We start from the raw sequence: 22,090 nt of genomic DNA, 5'->3' as shown, positions 1-22,090 counted from the left end.
TGTCTATAAAAATGGAATGAATTAAGTTTTTATAGTATTATAAAAAGTAGGGGCGTATAGCTTATCAACTACATTCGGATTTATGACACCATCAAGATTCCAAAACCTAAACCTTGTTTTTGTTTTAATCAAGAAAAGTTCAATGATCGGAACCGTTGGGAAATATGGAAATATTCAAGTGCCTAAAAGAGCCAGCTATATTTTTTATGTTGGAATCGAGTCGTATAGGACCTTTTTATGGCGGATATTGGTGTACGGACTCCTTTCTATATTTTCAGAGAAAGCGAATTAGTATATGATCTATTCGAAGTCGCTACCGGTATGAGAATGATGCATAGTATATGATCTATTCGAAACCCAGTATGATAATGATACATAATTATTTTGGTTTCGATCTACTCCATAGATAAATGTTTGGATTTCTACTCATTATAGTCATCTAGAAGGATAAATAAATGTTTGGATTTTTAATTTTTAATTTTTTTTATAGATAATTATAGTCAAAGTAGCAGGTAATTATAGTCCAGTGACTTACTGCACTAAAAATAAATTTTTTAATAGGAAGAGTAGATCTAATATCTCTGAAGTAATTTGAAATTTTTATTTTTAAAATTACTTTAATTTTTACTTATTTTTGAAAAATACATTATTCCAGTAAACTAAAATTAATTTGTGTCTTCCATTGGCGCGTAGATGACGTGCTTTCGTTATATCCACAGAATGACCGTGACGATGAAGGCGAAGCATTCTATTCTGTTGCCAGTTTAGCTCTGTCCTCGCTCCAATGGCGACCATCGCTATGACTCTTACGAAGATCAACCTCGTTCGAATTTCTCCTTCTCGATCCACTTCCTCCCGCTCTTCCTTCAATCCTACGCGTTGTTCGTCAATCCAGCAGGTCCAGGTACAAATGCATACAACTTCTATGCTCTCGAAGAATCTCCCGTAGCGAAACTACGTATTTGCTTCTATTTCTTACTTTTTTTTCGATTTCCTTGAAGGTTGATTCAACAATCGCTTGCGAACCTTGTAATGGCAAAGGATGGATAGTGTGTGATTTCTGTGAAGGGCAGAAGACAAATGTGAAGGCCGAGAACAATCGTGTCTACCGACGCTGTCCGTCTTGCCGCGCTGTAAGTGAACGTCTAGTTTATATCTCTATACGTATGTTGAATATGGATGCTTAACGCTATGCCGATGCAGTAACGCGAGGAATTTGTGCTGGATTGAATGGATGTATATTAGCTTTTCTGAAACTCTGATTTAAACGCGGACATCTGAGGCTTTTGGTCTTGAATTGCCTTTAATTTCACAATTGAATGAAAAACCTGGTAGACTTACAAGTGAAGCATGATTATAATATAATCACTGAAGTTCTTGAATCGATTTTGTTTTCTTGCCAATATTTCCTTTTCCTTTCGGATTCAGCCTTTGTTTCTCATGTTCTATTGTGCTCTCCTCCTGGCTCCTGCTTTTTCAGCTTTCAAGCTTGGTGTTATTCCTGATATTTGACACTCTAGTATTCTAGTCAGTCCCTTTAGGAATCAACCAATTGTACTGATAACTAGTTAAGATTACTGTTAATAGACACATTCTAGTAGATTTTGCTGATACGCAGTTTCTTAAAATGTCTATAGGAATGAAATTTACCAAATGTTAAGATCAGAAGAAGTGTGGTGAGCTTGGCCTTGAAAGTCTACCACTGATCTGCTAGAGTAATCGAGTTGGGTTATGACCACACAAAGTGGACTTAATGGTCAATCTAGGCATTGAGTTAGTTCACCTTATGAAACCATTATTCACCAGATAAGAAGTGGTAAACAACTAACGGAAGCCCACTATTCATTGGTTCTGTTCAACTAACAAACATGTAGTGCTGTGATATTTTAGCATTTTGTTCATCTATTCCCCGGGAACCAGTGTTCGGGCTCAATAACATTGATTGCGAAGATGCCCAACATGCCTGGGAAGCATATAGCTATATATATATATATATATATATATATGTCTATGTCTAACTTTTGTTTGCATATATACTCAACAACTGGCTTAAAAGCTTAATAAGGCACTTCAATTATGCAGGTTGGATATGTTCTATGTTCGAAGTGCAAGGTTTTCAAGTGTGTTACTTTCCCAAACTACAGCGACGGTGTAGATTTATCTTTTTGAACGTCAGGTATCTCTTGAATTATATGAAAGTATAGAGATCTTTGTTGAATACACATTCTATTGGAAACATCTGTTGATATGAAGAATACATTTTTTAGCTACTCTCTTCTTCCCTAGGTGCATTTTTGTCTATCTTAATTAGCATATAGGGTCAATTTGAGTATAATTTAGGAAGAGGTGGTGAAACAAAAATAGTTGAGGTAATACCAAATTTTAAAAAGCAAGTGAGTGGATTTTAGGTTAATAATGTAATGGCCCAAGTCCATGATTTTGTTCTCTTTCGGCTTTCCCTTTCGGGTTTCCCCTCAAGGTTTTTAAACTGTGTCTGCTAGGGAGAGGTTTTCACACCTTAAAAGAATGTTTTGTTTCCCTCTCCATGTGGGATCTTACGATTCACCCCTCTTTGAGGCCCAGCGTCATTGCTGACCCTCTTCGTTCGCCCATGGATGTGGGAGATCAGAATTTACCCCTTTCGGGGGCCAGCGTCCTCGCTGGCACTCATTCCATTCTCTAATCGAGGTGGAATCTCATAGATAGTGTCAAGAAAGCTTTAGCCTCTTACTCACCTCTTCAACATTTATTTTTCCATGTATAACCGAAGAACTGGAAAGATTCTTGAAGGGTCTCAGTCTCAAAATGCATGATAAATACAACAAAAAAAAAAGCTAGAATAACTAAAAAAGAAAGTGATTTTTTGTGACTAATGCTATCATCATTTACATATTTGTGGTTGTGAATGTTTGTTGAATCCACCACACCTATGAGAGTTCTCTTATGTTAAATTACAAAAACAAAATACAGAAATATGTTAAATTACAAATGATATAAAAATAGCAATAAAAGGAAAGAATAATAAATGAATACAATATATTTGCCTTTAATAAAAGGGCAAATATGGTAACATCAATAACATCTTTGGTGAGGAGCCCCTTTTTGTTTGATTTATTCTAGAAATGATATTGTTGTGCATTGATTATTAGACACTCAACCAGGTAACTTAACCATCAACAACAAGTATCCACTTTGATTGCAAACTTCTTCATTCCTTCACATTTGTTCGGAGTTCATCGATGTGAAGGGCAATGATATCAAGTAAGTTTTTCTACTAAGTTGTATATTGCTTTTCACCCTCAATATATATATATATATTCTTTTATATGAAAAAGAAAAAAACTGTGGTTCATGATAATCGTTAGGAAACAACGAATGCATGCAATGGATATTATTTTTCTATATTGGAAGTATGATTTATTAAAAATTAGAAATTATGAGTATGAGTTGTTTGATTAATTAATGAATTAATTGAGAGATTTATGATTTAACGTTTATTTCTTAATTAAATACCTTTACCATCTTATACTTAAATATAGTAAGTTCTAAAAATGATTAACTACTGGGCCTGAATATTGGGCCATTATCTAAATGGGCCACTCGTATAGGAAATTTGAGGAAGTATTGGGCCATTATCTAAATAGGCCTTTTAAATTCTCTGTTTGAGGAAATTTGGATAGGAATTCTTTAATAATACTTTTCCAAATAATTAAAAGATGGAATTATTGGAAAGATTTAAATTTGGAGAAATTATATTTTATGAAACTTACCATGATTATTTTTAACAATTATAAAAATTTTAAGTTATTAAAAAAAAACTCGTGAACTTTGCATTTTATTTAAAAAAATATTCCTTTTAATTAGTTTAATCTAAAAAAAATCTACTAGTATAAGTCTACTAAATCCATTTTAGATAAATTGACCCGGTTCATAATAAAGAATTAAACCGTATTAAATCACTATGTAATGAAACTAAATAAAACATATAGATAATTAATTAATTTATCATTAATAAATTAGAATAATAATTATAAAAATTCTTGTAGAATAATTCAAATTATATATAAAATTTTGATACCAATTAGGCAACCAATTATAAAAATTAGTATTAGAATTTCTTTATGAAGAAGGAAAAGGGACAAATATAAGCCACTCGAAAGTTATTAAATATACTAAAAAAGATTTTAAGGCCAAAGGAGGGAGGGGTAACTTGGTAATTTCAAGTGTAAAGTTAGGTTTGGCAAGAAACAAAAGAGAAAGCTACCTATAAAGCATTTTTTTTTTTAATTTTGAAAAATAATAAATGAATAAAAAGAAAAAGGGTTAAAGGTTATTTGAGAAAATTAAAATAATAAATAAAATAAATAAATAAAAGTGGGGGAAGAAGGGATTCGAGCATTTCTTTTTTACCCAATGCCTTCCCTCTTTTATTTCCTTTCTGGTCGCTCGGTGTCTGTCCTTTTCAAACGTCCCCTTTTTTTTTTTGCAACCTATGATGAACTTTGCCCTAATTCTTTGCATTTTTAGGGGTTTATTTTTGTGAAAATTTGTTGAAACATATTTTTTTTTATATTTTTTTCATGCTTGTATTGAAATTTAGGTGTTGATTTTGGAGTTGGGTATAGCGCATAAATGTTCATATTTTTAGTTGGCCCGACATACTAAAATAGGGGTGTTCATATGATCTGATAATCGGACAAACCTGAACAACTACACCATGGTTGGTTTGGTTAGTTTTTTTTTTTTTTTTTTTTTTTTCGGTTTGAATTGGGTAGTGTTTTTTGAACACCAAAATTTTGGGCTAGTTCACGGGTTTACATTTTTTTGCTCAGGTCAACCCGTCCAACCCAAAATTAGGACGGCAACCCACCCTACTTTTTAGATTATTAAGAACATTAAACATGATTACCTTTGTACCTAATGTTAGTGATTTGTTTTGAAATGTGAATATTTGATATTTGAGTTTTATAAAATTTTAGTTGTTAATATAAAATGTATTATAGATGAGTAGAATTTTTTTAAATAATTATTAAAAAAAACGCCCCAACTCAAACAATCATTTTGGTTGTTGGGGTCACCAATCAAAACAACTTATTTTGTGTTGTCCAAAAGATTTTCTCAATCCAATCTATCCCAAAATTGAGAGTAAAATTACCAAAATAAACCAAAAATAGAAATACCAAGACTAAAACAATATTAACTATATAAAATAAAAAATTAGAGTTAGATTTCGTGGAGAACGCCTTTACTTTTTGGCCTTATATCCTCAAAATCAACTAGGGCTACATAAAAATTCCCGGTCCTTCCCTACCCTTCTCGTATTATCCATCCTATATGAAAAGAAAAAAAAAAAGTATTATACTTATTAGATGCATTTCATCGAATTTTACAACTTTAAAGATAACAGAATCGATATCTTATCTAACATCGACTCGATTCTACGTATTAAAGATTCATAACCAAGTTGACCAGTCAAAAACCTACCCTACCACGTGTCAAATCACGTCAAAATAAGAATTACTCAAACTTTCGAAATAAATTCGAAAAAAACTTTATTCTTTTTCACCAGACAACTTATTGCTTTTATTCTTTTGCAAAGATGTGAAGACCTTTCTTTTCTTTCTTTACCGGAACGCATGCTTTATCTAATGTATCTATAATATAATATATATATATATACCAACTTTAAAGCATAAAGAGAATATTGTCAAATTAATTTCAATGATATATAATATATATTTTGTGAATAAAGTTTATCTCCTTATAGTATGGAAGAATATTCTTATATACTATAAAAAATAAAAAATAAAAAAAAATCATATATTTTAAATATACTAACTTTGAAAATTTATATAGTTCTTTTTCTTGAATATGGTTGTATTTCATCGGACCTATTGCATGCATATTGTGTTTGTTAGTGGCGATGTTTAAGGGGCTTGTGGTAATAATTACACGTTGTGTGTTTCGGGTAACTTGCCACTAATTGTAACCTTCGGTGATGATCGTAGAAAATAACTTAGAAGTTCTGTGTTTTGGGTAACCAGCCATCGATAGTCATTTCAAGAAAATAAGGAGGGATGTTGATTTCTTCGTGGTAATAGTTACATGTTGTGTGTTTCGAGTAACTAGTCAAAGATAATCATTTTAAGGAGTAAATGTGGCGTTGATTTTCTGACGTTGATTTTATTTTAAAGAGTGAAGGTGGCGTTGATTTTCTTGTGGCAATAGTTACCCGCTGCATGTTTGGGTGATTGATCACTAGGATCCCGGGTGACTATAGATTAAATTTAATTATTAAAAGGTAAAAATATTCAAAATAATATATTAATAAATGGAAGACTAAATTAATAATATTATCTATAAATTTTTAAAATTTTTAATAATACTCTAAACTTTCAAAAAAAAAAATCTAAAAAAATACGCTTATGGATTTGTTTATGAACTTTTAACCGTGTTTCAAAAAATTATTTTGAACCTGGAATTTTTCACGGTCCGTAATATATTTAAAAAATACTCATAAAAATTTAAAGATACCATTAATACTCTTTACCTTAGAAAATAAAAAAGTTTAAAAAATTCTTACTCGTACATTATCAACAAACATTATAATGTTATTTTGGAAAGTTGATGAGTATTTTTGAGACGTGATATTAATAATGAAAGTATTTTTTATTTTTAAAAAATAATTTAAAAGTATTTTTATTAAAAGACTTTAAAAGTTAATAAATTTTTTTAAAAGTTTAAATATTTTATGGAAAGTTCTGACATTTATTTTTAAGAAATTAATTACAAAATTACAGTGTGTTTTTATTAATTTAGAATAATTAAAACGAAGTGGTTAAGAAGTAACAGACCGTACGGAATGGTCAGCACGGGCAGGTGGGTTAAGTTGGGCAATTACCTTGAGGGGAAGGACAATCATTCTGTGCAAATTGGCAACTGGAGTAGATTATGGGATCATTGAAGTCAATCACAATTATGCGGTGGGCCCCCACTGGACAATACCGTATTATTCCGCCACGTGTCAGCTTCTTGATTCTCCTCCAGATTCCCCAACCATTCCAATCCAACGGCTCCCGGCTCACCACCCTATCTAACCCAATTGCTTCGCCTCTAAGTTCCCGGCTTTTGTCATCCACGTCATCTAAAAGTTAATGTCCCAAATTAACTTTTTTTTTAATTATAATAATATTTTAATTAGTTGTAACATGTCATGTCCATTATTATTATTTTATTCTATTCAATGAGTGCATGAGTGTTCGTCGACAAAATTAATATTACTTGTAACGTTGCTGCTTTCTTAAATCGATTTCCAAACGTTTTCTAAAATATTTTCGAATCCCATTTCAAAATAGAACTAGAGGTTTGAGTATACGTTGCTCGTGCCAGTAGTAACCATGCTTCGGTTGCTCGTGCCAGTAGTAACCATGCTTCGGTTGAATTGCATTACGAGTCCTAATAGAGTGCAATTCATGATACTGAGCTTAGTTGATGGAACAATGTAGGCAAGGAGAAGTGGACAAAATGAATCCATAACCTCGGGAAAAGAATTGGCTCTGAGGGATGGGCATGAGGGTCCCAGTCCCGAACACGTCGTCTGTTGGTGGACCACTGCTCCTGAGATGAGAGCGGGTCGCTACATACCAACCCGGGGATGGACTAGGAATGACTCCTTCAAAAATCTTTCTCGAGCGTCGAACAGTCAAAACTTTATGTTTGGGGGTATTCGTAATTATAAACTTTGTGGAAGGGCAATTTGGTCAAGAGGCCACGTCAGACATTTTAACCTCATGTGCCGTCCACTTTCGCTTCGCAGTCCCACGCCACCTCTCTGAAAACAACGTACCTTTGCTTCCTTCCTTCCTTCCTTCCATTTCCTCGCCCAAACCATTCACTCTACAAACCCCTATATATCACTCCCCCACTCCCTCTCTTTCTCTCCCTTTTCCCTCTCTTCCTCTCTCTCCGCCGAATGAAGCAGAAATCCACCATCTCCTCCGCCCTCCACCGCCGCCTATTTCCTATCACCCTCCCACGAAATAATCATGAAGCGTAGCGCCTCCGAGTTGGCCCTCGAAGAGTTCCTCAAAAAGGCCGCCGTCATCTCTCCCGACGCCGACGACGACGTTTTCAATCTCGAACGCGAGGAAGGAGTCATCAGAAGCCCTAAAAGAGGCAAAAACTTCGTGGACTCCGCCGATTCCGCCTGCTTCTTCGGCGATATTGATTTCAGTTATTTCCTCGCCAAAAATAATCGGGTCCGTTCAAATAAAATTATTCTTATTTTATTATTTATTTATTTATTTTAATGGAAATTGGTACGCTGCATTCAAATATTTTATTTAATTTCTCGATTTTAAATATTCACGTAAGCCTTTTGTTAAATGCATGAAAGTCGAATATTTAAAAATATATTTTTTTTTTTTTCTGTCCATGCAGTTTTTTTTAATATATATTTAATTAGTAATTATTAAAAAAAAATTTGAAAGTTGCAGGAGATAATGGACGCCATTGTTAACCGTGGAGCTGGGCTGACGGAGGCTGCCATAGATTCCCAGTCTTCTATTGGTACGACCATTATTTACTTTTTTTTTTATTATTGTTATTATTTTAAATTACATATATTTATTTAAATATTACACATTTTATTTATTTATTTATTTATTATTTGTAAGGAGAGCGTGCATTTTAATATATTGAAATTGAAAATGTACATTTAAATATCTATATATATTAGAAAAATAAATTTGTCTCAACTGAAAAAGAAAAAAAAAATCATAATTTATTTTTCAATTATTATTATCAAATTAGTTAGAACTAAGAACCTAATTTTAATTTTATGATATTTTTTTATTTTTTTATTTTTAGAGTAATTAAATTTTTTTTAATGATTATAGATTGATTTGGGTTTGTGTGGAATTATAATATCTTATATCTATAACGAATAATTATTATAAATGGTGGATAAATAAATCTTTTAAAAAAAATTAAATTTTTTTAACAACCGACTCAAAAAATTGAGTCGGGTTGGGTGTGAAAATTGAGTTATTAGTTCAACTAACCCGAACTAAATTTTTTTAACAACCGACTCAAAAAATTGAGTCGGATTGGGTGTGAAAATTGAGTTATTAGTTCAACTAACCCGAACTTTTGGGTTGGTCCAAAAAAATAGTTGAGCTCAACCCAACTCAATTCGGATCAAATTTAACATATATTGAAAGTATAAGGACTAAAATGAAATATGTTCGAGATGGTCAGTGAGCAGCCCGACATCTGGTAGTAATTTGATGGGCAGAGAGCGCGGGAGAGGCAACAATAGCGGGTCCTCGGAAGATCAGTCAGACGATGAAATTGAAGCTGGCTCTTATGAACAAAGCACTGACCCTCTTGCTTCCAAGAAAATCAGAAGGTCACTTTTTTTTTCTCCTTTTTATGCTTCCATTTCATTATCATTCCTCTGATGTCGGTTTGCGCTTGCAGAATGATCTCGAACAGGGAATCCGCTAGAAGATCGAGACGAAGGAAACAAGCTCATTTGAGTGAACTCGAGAGCCAGGTATATCGATTATAATGTCTCGACTTATAAATGAAGACAATTATATCTCTATACTTCGACCGCATCGGTTCGTGCCTAGAACCAATGTCGTGAAAATGGTCGCTGTTTTCTAGGTGAAACAGCTGAAAGGAGAAAATGAAACGTTGTTCAACCAGCTTTTAGATGCTAGTCAGCAATACCGTGATGCCAATACTAATAACCGGGTGCTTAAATCAGACGTAGACGCGTTGAGAGCTAAGGTATACCGTAGAATTCTCGTCACACTCGTTTAGTAACTTTCTAAACGTTAAGATGATTTTGTTTTATGTTTGATTAGGTGAAGTTGGCTGAAGATACACTTGCTAGAGGATCAATGACTAGCAGCTTGAATCAGCTGCTGCAGAGTCATTTGAGCACGCCGCAGCCTCTAACGGCGCTCCATCGAATGTCGAATGTTGCATCGCCGCCGCTCGATCTAACCGGAGATGAAGTTTCGTATTCCGGCGTGATGATGTCGGGTCAGAACCCGATCGTTGGGATCCCGAACTGTGATATGCATATCAAAACTGGAATGGCTAGTGAGGCTGTTAGCTGTGTTTCTGGGATTTGGCCTAGAAATTAAGCCTTTGTGTTTGGGTTGTATGATAGACTCTTAAACTTCCTCCACTACCCTCCCCCCTCTGTTCATTGCTTTGGGTTAGTTTGAATTGCCATTTTACTCTGTTTTTGTTTATCCATGTCTTGTTGAAACCTGACCCAAAAATTAGCTTCTTTTAAACGCGTTTGTTACGGAGAGATTTTCACACTCTTATAAAGAATGTTTCGTTCTCTTCTCCAACCAATGTGGGATCTCACTATATTCACTCCTCTTCGGGGCTTAGCGTCATCGTCGGCACTCGTTTTCTTCCCCAATCGTTGTTGGATCCCCAAATTCACCTCCCTTCGAGGCCCAATATCCTTGCTGGCACACCGTCTTATGTCCACCCCCTTCGAGATTCAGCCTCCTCGCTGACATATCGTCAGTTGTTTAGCTCTGATATCATTTGTAACAGCTCTAGCTTACCGCTAGCGGATATTGTTCTCTTTGGGTTTTCCATTTTGGGCTTCTCCTTAAGGTTTTTAAAACGCGTTCGTTAGGGAGAGGTTTCCACACCCTTGTAAAGAATACTTCGTTCTCCTCTTCATATCCCTCCTCGGAGAGCAACATTTTTGTTGGCACTCGTTTCCTTTTCCAATCGTTGTGGGATCCCCCAATCCACCCTCTTGTCCACCCCTCGTGTCCACCCTCTTCGGGACTCAGCCTTTTCACTAGCAGATCATCTAGTGTCTAGCTTTGATACCATTTGTAACAGTCCAAGTTCACCACTAGTAGATATTGCCTTCTTTGGACTTTTGAACTGTATCGGCCACGTAGAGGTTTCCAGACTCCTCTAAAGAATTATTCGTTCTCCTCCCTGACCCATGCAATACCCAAAATTAAGGGCATTTAACGCCCATCATTTATTCAAACTCCTAAAGTCAACTTTACCATCCAATAGTAGTAGTAGATATTATTTGCTTTAAACTGTTACATGTCGCCATTAGCTTCACGATTTTAAAACGCGTATGTTAAGAAGAAGTTCGTTATTCTCTTCAACCAATGTGGGATCTCACAATCCACCCCTTAGAGGCTCGGCCTTCTTGCTAGCACAATACTCGGTATCTAGCTCTGATACCATTTGTAACAACTCAAGCCCACTCCTAGTAGATATTGTCCGCTCTTGTATGTTGCGTATTGTCATCAATCTCACAGTTTTAAAACGCATCTATTAGGAATGAGTTTATATTTTAATGAATGAGTTTTCGGGCAAATTGGTGAAAATTGAATTTAGGGTAATAATTAATATTTATTTAAAATTTAAAGGGCTAAAATTGTTTTTTTTTTCTTTATATATTATGACCCATTATAGTAGTAAATATAAAAATAGAATTATTGTTTTTTATTATTGAGACTGGATGTGGGTTCTAATTTTAAGCCCAAAAGGCCCAGTTGCGCCGTAATTGGGCCTTGGCCCACATTTAGCCGTCCTCTCCTATCTCGGACTCTGTTTGAGCACAAGGACGCAGATTTCGCTAAGAACCGCAATTTTTGGAGGTGGCGAACGCCCATTACTCCGGCAGGCTTCAGCATTTAGCGGTACCTTTCGGTAAAATCTTCTGGTATTTCTAGTTTGTTCTTCATTTCAAGTTTTCAATACTTTCCCGCCTTTGGAATTTTGCTTTCTTGCCGTTAATGCGTAGCTACTAGAGAGGGTCATGATCCTTGGGCTGAGCTTGTTAATTGGTAATGTTCATATGTTTTCTGATTTGAGTGTTGTTGTTTTCAACTCGTTCCTGATTTTGTGTTGTCTGAGACATTCTTTGTTTATTGACATGCAAACTAGGTGTTCGATATAATGCCGCTTTGAATTGTTTTGCTTTTTGTTTCTTTTTACAATTTGTCTTCGGCTTTCTTTCCAGATTCTAACACTTGACTTGCTTTCTATCAAGCATTTTCTTGTGGGATTTTTCAAATCCTTGTCCATATTCATTGCTCTACAAGATGCAAATTTCTTGCAATTGGATAATCTTCTTCTGCTAATAGTTATTTTATGGGAAAAATTATGTTTGGAGTTTGTTTCATTGCAATGTCCTGCGTTATGTGAGACTAGATGATTCTCCTTTGCAAAGTGTCAAAGAACTAGAAACTAGGATCTTAAAGCTGTTGAGAACTTTCTTATGTTATTATCTCCAATCTCCAAAGGGAATAAACATCATATTTTTTTAAACTATTTTTGTTTAAAATTGATTTTCAGTAGTCTATATTTTGGTCTTATTGCATCTCAACCTGAAAAGGCTTATGAAATAAAGGTTTTTATATGCCTCACCTGAATAAGAATTTTGATTCTTCACTCAATGTTGGAGTGAACCTGAGCCACCTTCTACGTGAGATCCTACATCGGTTGGGGAAGAGAACTAAGAAACGGATTTTAAAACCTTGAAGGGAAGCCCGAAAGAGAAAGCCCAAAGAGGACAATATTTGCTAGCGGTGGGTTTGAACCGTTACAAATGATATCAGAGCCAAACACCGGGCGATGTGCCAGCGAGAAGGCCAAGTCCTGAAGGGATGGACACGCGGCGGTGTGCCAGCAAGGATGCTGGGCTTCGAAGGGGAGGTGGATTGGGGAGTACCACATCAATTGGAGAAGGGAACGAGTGCTAGTGAGGACGCTAGGCCCCGGGGACTGGATTGTAAGATCCTACATCGGTTGGGGAGGAGAACGAAACATTCTTTATAAATGTATGGAAACCTCTCCTTAGCAGCCACGTTTTAAAAACCTGAAAGAAAGCCCGATCTCTTACATACCTTTGGTGGGATGTGATGAAGACCCACCCAAGTTTTCTTTTGTTATTATTTGAATTCCACTCAATCGCTATATTTATGTTAAAAGCAAGCTGCATTTTCATTTTTACTTGTATTTCTCATGCGTTGCTCAGATCTTACCAGGAATCTTTTCATTGGTTTGATTGAAATTTGTTTTTTCTCCCAATCCCTACAAGAATTGCTCAAAAGATTCTCGTGGGGCGTAATCCTTTCTTGAATACTCTTGTAACTGAAGGGTCGAACTATTACTCGTGCAATCAAATGTTTTCTACTTCTGCACTCTTTAGATTTCTTTTCATGAACTGTTCATGCTCTTGCTGATATTACCTTTACAAGTTTATTGAATTCAAACTTTTTTTCCATCACAAGTCCCTCTTAGTAGGTCGTATTTCCCTATGAACATATCTTTCCTCTGTTCTTGCAGCATTAAACATGTTGGACAACGATGCTAATCCAACTTTCAGCAAGTCAACTGGCCTGCCACGAAAGCGCTTCTACCGTGCAAGAGCACACAGCAACCCTCTAAGTGACTCTCACTTCCCAGTACCAATCTCCCCCAATGAAATTGATTATTCCCTTCATTACCCTCAACTGTTCCCTTCAAATGACCAGCGAGATAGAACCAAAAAGATTGAATTTGCTGATATTGGTTGCGGTTTTGGTGGTCTTCTGATTAGTCTTTCAACCCTTTTCCCGGAAGCCCTGATGATTGGAATGGAACTCCGGGATAAAGTATCAGAGTACGTAAAGGAACGGATCTTAGCTTTGAGAGTAGCAAATCCTGGCCAATACCAAAACATTTCAGTAGTTCGAACAAATTCCATGAAGTACATTCCAAACTACTTCGAAAAAGCACAACTTTCAAAGATGTTTTTCTTGTTCCCGGACCCTCATTTCAAAGAGAAGAATCACCGCCGGCGTGTAATCAGTCCATTTTTGCTTGATGAGTACGCATATGCGCTGAGAGTTGGTGGGATTATATACACAATTACAGATGTGGAAGAGCTTGGAGAGTGGATGAAGACTTGTTTAGAGAATCACCCTTTGTTTGAAGCTTTAACATTGGAAGAGCTCGAGGCAGATCCAGCCGTGGAGCTTCTAAGTTCTGCAACGGAGGAAGGACAAAAGGTTGCAAGAAATGAGGGACGGACCTTTCAGGCAGTGTATAGGCGCGTTGCTGCAGCACCATGACTTGGAAGGATTGAGCCTTCTTCTGCGTTCATTTGATTGTAAGTTATGAGTTGTTTCCTTGAGCTGTTTGCATTCTTCCTAGACTTTCTTGGTGTTCTATTTTCTGTTCTTATGACAGATGCATCTTACAAATTTGATTTGATTTACTCTCGGAATCTCTCCACGAACTTGGGATTCTAAATCAGTTAATATTAGAGATGTTTATTTAACCCACATGCAGAAAATGGGAGAAGAAGTAGTGAGAGATTTATCTCAATTAGTTAAAACAGATAAATTAGTTAAACAAGGTTAGGGACGGAGATTATATTCCTTATTCCCGCCTCACTTCGCTTCTAATTGTGGAAGACTATAGTATGATATTGAAACGTGAGGATAACCTTTAATTATTCCATGCAATTTTTAAAGAATTTTTACATGCTATTAATCATTAAAAATTCTTAATTATGACTTATTCAACTTCAACCATGGCGTGATGTAGCCCGACACAACACTTTATGTGGTGTCCCACGTTGATTGGGAGGAGAACAAAACATCATTTATAAAGGTGTGGAAACCTTCTCCTATCAGACGCGTTTTAAAGCCTTGAGGGGAAGCCCGAAAGGGAAAGTCCAAAAATGACAATATCTACTAGCAATGAATCTGGATCGTTAGATTTCAAATCATAGGCCCACCTCGAGGGAAACCTGAAAGGGAAAGCCCACAGAGGACAGCGGGCGGTGTGAATTTGGATGGTTAGACTTCAAATCACAGGCCCATTAACCAATTCCGATCTGGCCCAACACGTCTCGAAAGGCTCAATAACCAATTCGAGTCGAATCGGCCCAAATATTCTTGGAGGCCCCGACCCGACCCGGCCTTCTCGAACGATCCGTGGAGGAGTCAGGACTCAGCAGGACCAGGAGATTGTTCTTCATTTTACCGTTATCACGTGATTCACACGTGGTCAACTCCATCAATTTAACGCCTGCAAATCGAATGAAAACAAAGGTACTTGTGGAAATGGAATGGGATAATCTTGGAATCGTCCAGAACTGAACAAATACCGACCCGATTCCGACGGTGTTTTGAAGGTGACTACTCATGGCGGCGAACGCGAGAGAATCTCGGCGGCGGCGGATCCTGGAGCGAGGTTCCGAACGTTTAGCCCTAATAACCGGTCAGATCCAATCGCTCCCTTCTCCCTCCATATCTCCGCCGCCGAACGATGAAAATATCAATTCATTACCCCAGCCGTCGATCTCGAATCTTCAGGATCTCCGGCCTCGTATTTCTGATCAACCTACCGGTATTCCTCGTATTTCCTTGTTGCTTTCTGGAATTATGTGAAAATGTTTTTCTCCTGCGTTTTTTTCTGCGTTTATACGAGTGGTGATGGAACGAGAAGCTAATTGAGAGCTTGGTTATTAGGATTCATACAATTCGTTCCTAGTGATTTGCATTCACTTGATAACTATGCCCTATGTCTCATCATCAATGAAAAGATACGTCGTTTAATTTTCTAAAAAAATAATAACAGTGAATTGCACAGAGTCTACTTGGATCTTCGAAGTTCTAGGCATGTCTATTGAATTTGAATGTCAATAATCAAGCAAATATTTGTGTTGACGGCTCGTTGCAAGCATGTCTATTGAATTTGAATGTCAGTAGACCTTGTGCTGTGATATTGTGACCTTAACAAAAGGTTGTAAAGGGATAAATTATATCTAAATAATGTAGCATTGGAATTGAAATAGCTTGGATTGCTATTTGGCATCACGTATTTTTTAAAAAGAACTACATTGAAATTGAGTTCTTTCCCATGGGATGTTGGGAGCTAGAGAAGTTTTCACAATCATTGTAGAGTTATTCTCTGCCCTTGTTAGCCTTCTCACGATCTTTTCTTGCAATATCGCCTGTTTAGCATGAGAAATTGCATTGTTGAACATAGTTCTCCTGCACCTTGCAATATATTTCTGCAGTTCCTTTTGTTTTATGTTATTGAACTGTACACTAGAATTGTTGTTCTGCTCACACTTCATGCTTCGCTCGCAGTTTCTCGTGATATCGACAAGCTGATTGGTTCTACATTGCAACAAAAGGATCCTCAGATTAGTGCTAGATCTTCTGTAAATGATGGAGCCAGTATGGCACCTCTCTTGAGCAAATCTAATGAAATAGAACATGCAGTAGCTTCTACTCCTCAAGATGGTGGAAGAGCACCGTCCCATGTCACCCCGTCTGAAGGTCGAGATTCATCTCTTTCTACATATGGCAGAGATCGACGCTCCAAACCAAAATTCCAACCCCTCAGTTCTTTCTCTCTGAAGGAATTAAGTTCGGCGATTTCTGAATCTGAAATGACCCGCCTTTGTTTTTCGGCTATTATAGCCTTTCTTGTAGTTGCTTCATATGTAGGATTTCCTTTCTTAGGCCAGAGTCTTATGAGAATTGTTTTTGGATCTAGACCAGTCTATCTCGTCTTGCTCACAAATGCAACAGTTGTACTTGGGAGACTTCTTTTCGCCAAACAGAAGGGTTCTAGAGTATCTGATAGGGGAGAGGGTCAAGTACCTCCACCTGAAGGACAAGGCTCATTTGAACAAATTGGTAACGTTTTAGAGGCAGGTCTAGTGGCTCAGAAGGCAATGGGTGCAATTTTCATGGACATTAGTGTGTTTGCAGTTATCGTTGTATCGGGACTTTCGTTTGTGCAGCGTCTGTAGATTCAGGCTGTGTCGATGGTTTGCAGTTTCGTTTTGTGTCTGTTCTTTTCTCTCTGTTCTGCACCTAGTCTAAAAATTTTGTACTGTGCACTTGTCTCGTGTCAATGATACTCGTTCGATGTTGGTTTGTTAGCCATTTTGCAGTAAACCGAAAAGCCATTTTGTAATCCGATCGTTCCAGTTACCCTAAATTTACGACCCTACTTGTGTTTACTGTTGAATAGAATGATGAGGATTAATAGGACCTTACCTTATACAACTTGATTTTGATGCAGTGTAAGCAATCCAAGTATTTGAATTATACCTTACCTTACATGAAAACTTTCTTGTACTAAGATATTAGATTATGAACATGATCTTATCATTGAATTGATTTAAAGCAGGTTTAGAATGACTTTTAAAAGGCTCAAGAATTTGAACTTAAAGAAATCATTCTTAAGCACTTAATACACGAATATTAAGTGCACCTACAAGATTAGCATTACTTAACTTAGAGAATGATGGTGTATGAAGTTCAAATCTCCATCTTTCACTTGTGAAAAGGGAAAAATTAAAAAGAAAAAAGAAATCCCTAGCCTGACAATTTGTAGAGAATATTGACATGCTTTTCATTAATAATCATACTTCTACAAATACAAGTAAAAATCATTGTCTGCATAGCATTCTTAATCATCTCTCTTTCTTTCCTCTGAAATAAAAAAGCCAGCATTTTGCAGACAGACTTGTATTGCAACTGTAACTAAGCATGGAATCGTACCTTCTCATGCTATACTCTTAAAGAAAGAATGGTTAAGGGCTTGTCGAGCTGTTGGGCGTTCCGAAGGGTCGTATTTCAATAGATCATACAACAGATCAGTCAATAGCCTGGAGAAACCCACATGTTGTGAAACCATATCCTGAAAACAAAGAGAACAATTTGATATGAGCTTACGATCATCTTCTATAAAACCACAGAAGCATACTAATTAACAGACCTTCAAACGATCGAGTTTCTTCACGGCTCGAATGCTTTCTCTTGAAACTGCTCCTTCGGGCCAGTTTAGATGCAAACCTCGTTTGAAATATTTTTCTGCGTTTTGGCTACATGAAACGGATCGAAAATTAGTCCATTTGTTACTCTACAAGGGAAATAAATGAAGAGAAATCGGGATGTTTCAGTACTCAGCACTCTGAATCATGTGCCCTGGTATAGGTCCCAACACCCTCTCCATCATTGCCAAATGCTCCAAGTTCTCGTGAGTTTGAAACAGTGCTTTGCCCTACAGGCTTCCAGTAATTAACAACTTTTTATATAAACTTCAACCTAATCAAACCTAAGTCAGGTTCAACAAATACTAACCGAACACAGTTCGACAAGAATGCAACCGATACTCCACAAATCGCATGGATAACTCCATCCAAGACCTGCATAACATTCATCAATGCAGGTGAGACTACAGCATGTATATAATGTAAGGCATTTGTGACGCAATATCTAACATTGTCAACATGTCCTTGCTGAGATTCTTGGTGCAATAATCAAATATCATATAATAGTATCCTGGGATATGCAATGAATTATATTACATTCATGTCCATCTGATGATAAATTTTCAGGCAGGGGCCCATGAGTAGGAAATGTGTAACTCAGGGCCAAGCAGCAAAAACGGATGCTGAAGAGACAACCATGAATGTCACTCTAACCCCAAAACAATTTTGACACCCAAATGTTAAAAAATTGGAGCCTCCATCATAGAATAAACACCTTCCACTCACGCTCCCAATGAGATTTAGAAACTAATGAAAAGCTTAAAACATTTCTACACTGCTGCATACATATGTATGAACAGTTGGACGACAAGAGCCACGAACTACCTTCAATGACAAGAGTTATTGCCTTATGGGTAAAAGTGACCAGACAGATATACAATATTTTAGCAAGAAAGAAGCAAAAAACGTAAATATATCACATTTTTAAAGGTGTTTCGACAGATTCCGTCTTCTGCCCTAATGCTACCACTGGGGTTCATCTTTCCCCTTCCTCCAGATACTATTTAATTCTATGCAACAACATAAATAAAATGAAATTTTGGGAAAAGTTTCAACACAGAAGGTTTCTCAATTAGGAATCAGAGAAGGAAAGGGGAGAAAACTATACACAAACACAAATTTCACTAGCCAACCACATAACTAGTTACCTAGAATAACCTCAGGGGCTCTGTAATGCCTCGTAGAAACAATGGAGCTATGATTCTCATTATCAAATGCAGTACTACCAAAATCAATCAGCTTAATTGCACTAGACTTGGGCAAGCACCTGAATTGCGTTTCATCCGACGAAACCCTCTGTATCATTTCAAGCATCGTTTTTAAGATACATTTGAGTTTTCACCCAAATTTTCAGATTCGAAATATTTAAATACCTTACAACCAGGAAGCTTTATATATTCAGAAGACACAAGAAGTATATTTTCTGGCTTCAGGTCTGTGTGGATTAAGTGTAAATCATGCATATCTGCCAGATATGATGAAGCAAAGTAAACAAGTTAAACATGGTATGATTAGACATTTTCCACCCCTGAACAGAGGAAATAACAATGAAAATGGTTTCTGAGTTCTTTAGGGAAAAAGAGATAAATGAAAATCAGAATGCTGAGGTTGAAAATAAATCCACACACATGCTACAGATTCCAAAAGCTGTCGTCCAAACTCCCGAACAAGATCCACAGGGAATGGGTGGTATTTATTTCTCTTTAGAAAATCAAATAAGCTTGGTCCAAGCCTCTCAAATACCTGATCAAACCATTCAAATGCATTCAAAGGAAGGCTTTTGTTAATTTTCCAATTCTATGAATAAGTCCACATGTACGAAAGAACTCATGTATATGTGAACAATGCATGTACACAATAATTGATAAGGTTTACCCAATAGCAAAAGAAAAACCGCCACTATTATGATAACTGAAAGAGATTAACTTCAGTTACCAGAAAATACAACATCAAAGGGATCGCAATAACATCTTAAATATCAAGAAAGGGAGAGAAAAGAGATAAATCAATGGGCTTTAATTGAAATACTTACTATACATATGTGATTGCGGTAGTCAAACCAATTTCTAATCTGCACACAACTGCATGAGAAATATGTTGCAAACCAGAGTTAGATTGTGTTATCTGATGAATTGAAGACTATAAAACAAGGAAATAGATACACACCGTAAGCAGCCTGTGTCATTCTGAGCAAGATGCTTAAGTATATCCACCTCAACCATGGCTGCATCACGGTACTTTCTTATGCTCCGAACTACCTTAATGGCTACATATTCTCGAGTTTGCCGGTCCCAGCATTCCAAAACTCGACCAAATGTGCCTACAGCACTAGAAATTTGCTCAGTGGACTCCAGCAGAATGACAAAAACATAAAATCTTGCAGACAGCAGGGAACATGACAGCTAACCTTCACCCATCTTGCTGAGGATTTTATCTGCAAGACGTTCATGTTACCGATTACCCCAGTAAGATTCAAGAATAACAAATCAAAAGACCAAAACAATTAAGATAATGACCAATCGAAAACCTAATTGCTATTTAAGATATGGATAACTTGAGTAAATAACAAAAACGAAAGAGGACATAAGACAATATAATATATATATATGGTTTTGGGTATTTAAAACAAATAAGGGATGTTCATTCCGCAGCTGCGGGGAAACCTTAAAATATTAATGTGATTTCTTTCCCTGATAAAAGGTAATTTCATTGATAATATGAAATTCACAAGTAGAGTCTCCAGCTCAACCTTTGCAGGAAGTTACAAAAGGGTCTATACTACAAAAGAATTAATGATATAGTCAAAGAATGGCATTGCAGCTTACACCAGGTGGCAACAACCAAAAAAATCTCACAGAAAGTTCCAAGAATTCTTTCTTTCCCTAATGTGTTTTCTTTCTTTCAAGCAAACAACATAAGATGATGGTTCTCGTGATGTGTGCCTCAAAATACTGCCTTACTTTTATTAAGAATTTACCGTAAATCCCTCGTCTGATAAAGGAAAAAACCCCAACATTGCAGACTCGATTTCACACACTCCATACCAGACTATCATAGTATATTCAGCATCCAATTTAAAAGGCAAACCGACAATAACAATAAAAAAGCACTCACATCTCGGAGTGAGATTCTCGCCGAGGTTGAAGACATAGTGTCCTTCACGATCATCGTCTCTTCTCGGGGGCGAGGCATGCCTTTTGACCTCATCCTTAACCACCGCCAAAGCCTTATTAGCCTACACAGGAAAAAGACGCACCCAGCAACCTTCATGATTCGAAATAAAAGCCCTAATTGCCGTGACCTTCGGAATTCAACGTCGTCATCGCTGAAAATCCAATCCCAAAGCCAACGAACTAACCTCTTGTTCGGATGGCACCACATCCCATGCGGAACGAGGCCTTTTCCTGGTGGTCCGCTGTTGTTCTTTCTCCATTCTCTCAGCTTCCATGGCTGACGTTCATTAATCAACACACACACACACACACACAGACTCTCTAAACTCTATCCCAATACTGATTACGAATGTACAAATAAATAATCAACAGATAAATCCCTGAGAATCACCAGAAAATTAGGGTTTCGGCAACTTGGTTCTACAAAATACAAAGATTCAGCAGCTCGCCGACCACCACAGATAATAATCGTAATAGGCGAGAGGTTTTGAACAGGAAAGACGAGGCTGTTACTTCACGCTCGTGAATATCGTACATTCGATATATATATATATATAACGATTTGTTTTTTACCCTCCGAAATTCTTGTCCAAATATTAGAAGGAATTGGAAAACAATTTTGCTCAAAATTAGGATTCTTTTCCTCAATATTTTATTTATTTCGTCATAAATTACACTATTTAATCTTTTAATTTTTAATTTACATTAGCAAATGTTGCAACCCTACCCGTGACTGACGTAAGGATGAAAGTCGGCTTTGGTGATTCATGATGTCGGGTGAAATTGTCGTCGTTCAACTTATAAAAGTTACTGTAGTAATAACAGACTGATCTTCCCTATAATTATTTTAAAACATTGATACGTATAGATATGTCTATTTACCCCACGAGATACACTCCGAACGAGTTGAGGAATTTTCGTTTAAACTGGAAATGTGAGATGAAGTGGGGGGAGGTAAGCGGGGTCGAAGACAAAGATTGTATTTTTCATCTATTTATTTATATTTATTTTGTCTTAAATTTTGTGAATTTTGATTAATAAGCTCAAAGTTTGACGA

At 36.5% G+C, this 22,090-nt stretch overlaps 5 protein-coding genes across 9 annotated transcripts; 4 read left to right on the top strand and 1 right to left on the bottom strand.

Annotated features, from left to right (window-relative positions):
* Positions 1 to 719: 719 nt before the first annotated feature.
* On the top strand, positions 720 to 2,270 carry LOC111462947. The gene is made up of 3 exons (XM_023106782.1): positions 720 to 904; positions 1,002 to 1,133; positions 2,083 to 2,270. Exons 1-3 carry the CDS (start codon positions 785 to 787, stop codon positions 2,167 to 2,169), a joined length of 339 nt encoding a protein of 112 aa, XP_022962550.1. The 5' UTR covers positions 720 to 784; the 3' UTR covers positions 2,170 to 2,270.
* Positions 2,271 to 7,894: 5,624 nt separating this feature from the next.
* LOC111462941 (basic leucine zipper 9-like) lies at positions 7,895 to 10,269 on the top strand. The gene is made up of 6 exons (XM_023106776.1): positions 7,895 to 8,258; positions 8,496 to 8,568; positions 9,259 to 9,409; positions 9,481 to 9,556; positions 9,670 to 9,795; positions 9,873 to 10,269. The coding sequence occupies exons 1-6, from the start codon at positions 8,046 to 8,048 to the stop codon at positions 10,155 to 10,157; spliced, it is 924 nt and encodes a 307-aa protein (XP_022962544.1). The 5' UTR covers positions 7,895 to 8,045; the 3' UTR covers positions 10,158 to 10,269.
* Positions 10,270 to 11,627: 1,358 nt separating this feature from the next.
* LOC111462368 (tRNA (guanine-N(7)-)-methyltransferase-like) lies at positions 11,628 to 14,342 on the top strand. 3 transcript variants are annotated; one of them, XM_023105901.1, is made up of 2 exons: positions 11,628 to 11,721; positions 13,363 to 14,342. In XM_023105901.1, the coding sequence occupies exon 2, from the start codon at positions 13,371 to 13,373 to the stop codon at positions 14,127 to 14,129; it is 759 nt and encodes a 252-aa protein (XP_022961669.1). In that variant the 5' UTR covers positions 11,628 to 11,721; positions 13,363 to 13,370; the 3' UTR covers positions 14,130 to 14,342. The 3 variants fall into 3 exon arrangements, with proteins under 3 accessions (XP_022961669.1, XP_022961668.1, XP_022961670.1); XM_023105900.1 differs by having other exon boundaries at positions 11,628 to 11,734; XM_023105902.1 differs by lacking the exon at positions 11,628 to 11,721 and adding an exon at positions 12,681 to 12,854.
* Positions 14,343 to 15,092: 750 nt separating this feature from the next.
* LOC111462641 lies at positions 15,093 to 17,044 on the top strand. The gene is made up of 2 exons (XM_023106310.1): positions 15,093 to 15,414; positions 16,161 to 17,044. Exons 1-2 carry the CDS (start codon positions 15,210 to 15,212, stop codon positions 16,829 to 16,831), a joined length of 876 nt encoding a protein of 291 aa, XP_022962078.1. The 5' UTR covers positions 15,093 to 15,209; the 3' UTR covers positions 16,832 to 17,044.
* A 370-nt stretch (positions 17,045 to 17,414) lies between these two features.
* On the bottom strand, positions 17,415 to 21,549 carry LOC111462640 (serine/threonine-protein kinase AFC3). 3 transcript variants are annotated; one of them, XM_023106307.1, is made up of 12 exons: positions 21,219 to 21,549; positions 20,975 to 21,095; positions 20,268 to 20,294; positions 20,027 to 20,180; positions 19,893 to 19,941; positions 19,489 to 19,603; positions 19,234 to 19,325; positions 19,009 to 19,156; positions 18,171 to 18,235; positions 17,993 to 18,090; positions 17,806 to 17,911; positions 17,415 to 17,727 (listed from the first exon to the last, which is right to left on the bottom strand). In XM_023106307.1, the coding sequence occupies exons 1-12, from the start codon at positions 21,306 to 21,308 to the stop codon at positions 17,593 to 17,595; spliced, it is 1,200 nt and encodes a 399-aa protein (XP_022962075.1). In that variant the 5' UTR covers positions 21,309 to 21,549; the 3' UTR covers positions 17,415 to 17,592. The 3 variants fall into 3 exon arrangements, with proteins under 3 accessions (XP_022962075.1, XP_022962076.1, XP_022962077.1); XM_023106308.1 differs by lacking the exon at positions 21,219 to 21,549 and having other exon boundaries at positions 17,461 to 17,727; positions 20,027 to 20,188; positions 20,975 to 21,031; XM_023106309.1 differs by lacking the exons at positions 19,489 to 19,603; positions 20,268 to 20,294; positions 20,975 to 21,095; positions 21,219 to 21,549 and having other exon boundaries at positions 17,461 to 17,727; positions 20,027 to 20,041.
* Positions 21,550 to 22,090: the final 541 nt, after the last annotated feature.

Source organism: Cucurbita moschata, unplaced genomic scaffold (assembly GCF_002738365.1).
Source record: "Cucurbita moschata cultivar Rifu unplaced genomic scaffold, Cmos_1.0 Cmo_Scf00027, whole genome shotgun sequence".
Taxonomy (NCBI): Eukaryota; Viridiplantae; Streptophyta; class Magnoliopsida; order Cucurbitales; family Cucurbitaceae; genus Cucurbita; species Cucurbita moschata.
Note: the sequence above shows the minus strand (reverse complement) of the source record. Positions and strands in the feature narration are given on the sequence as shown.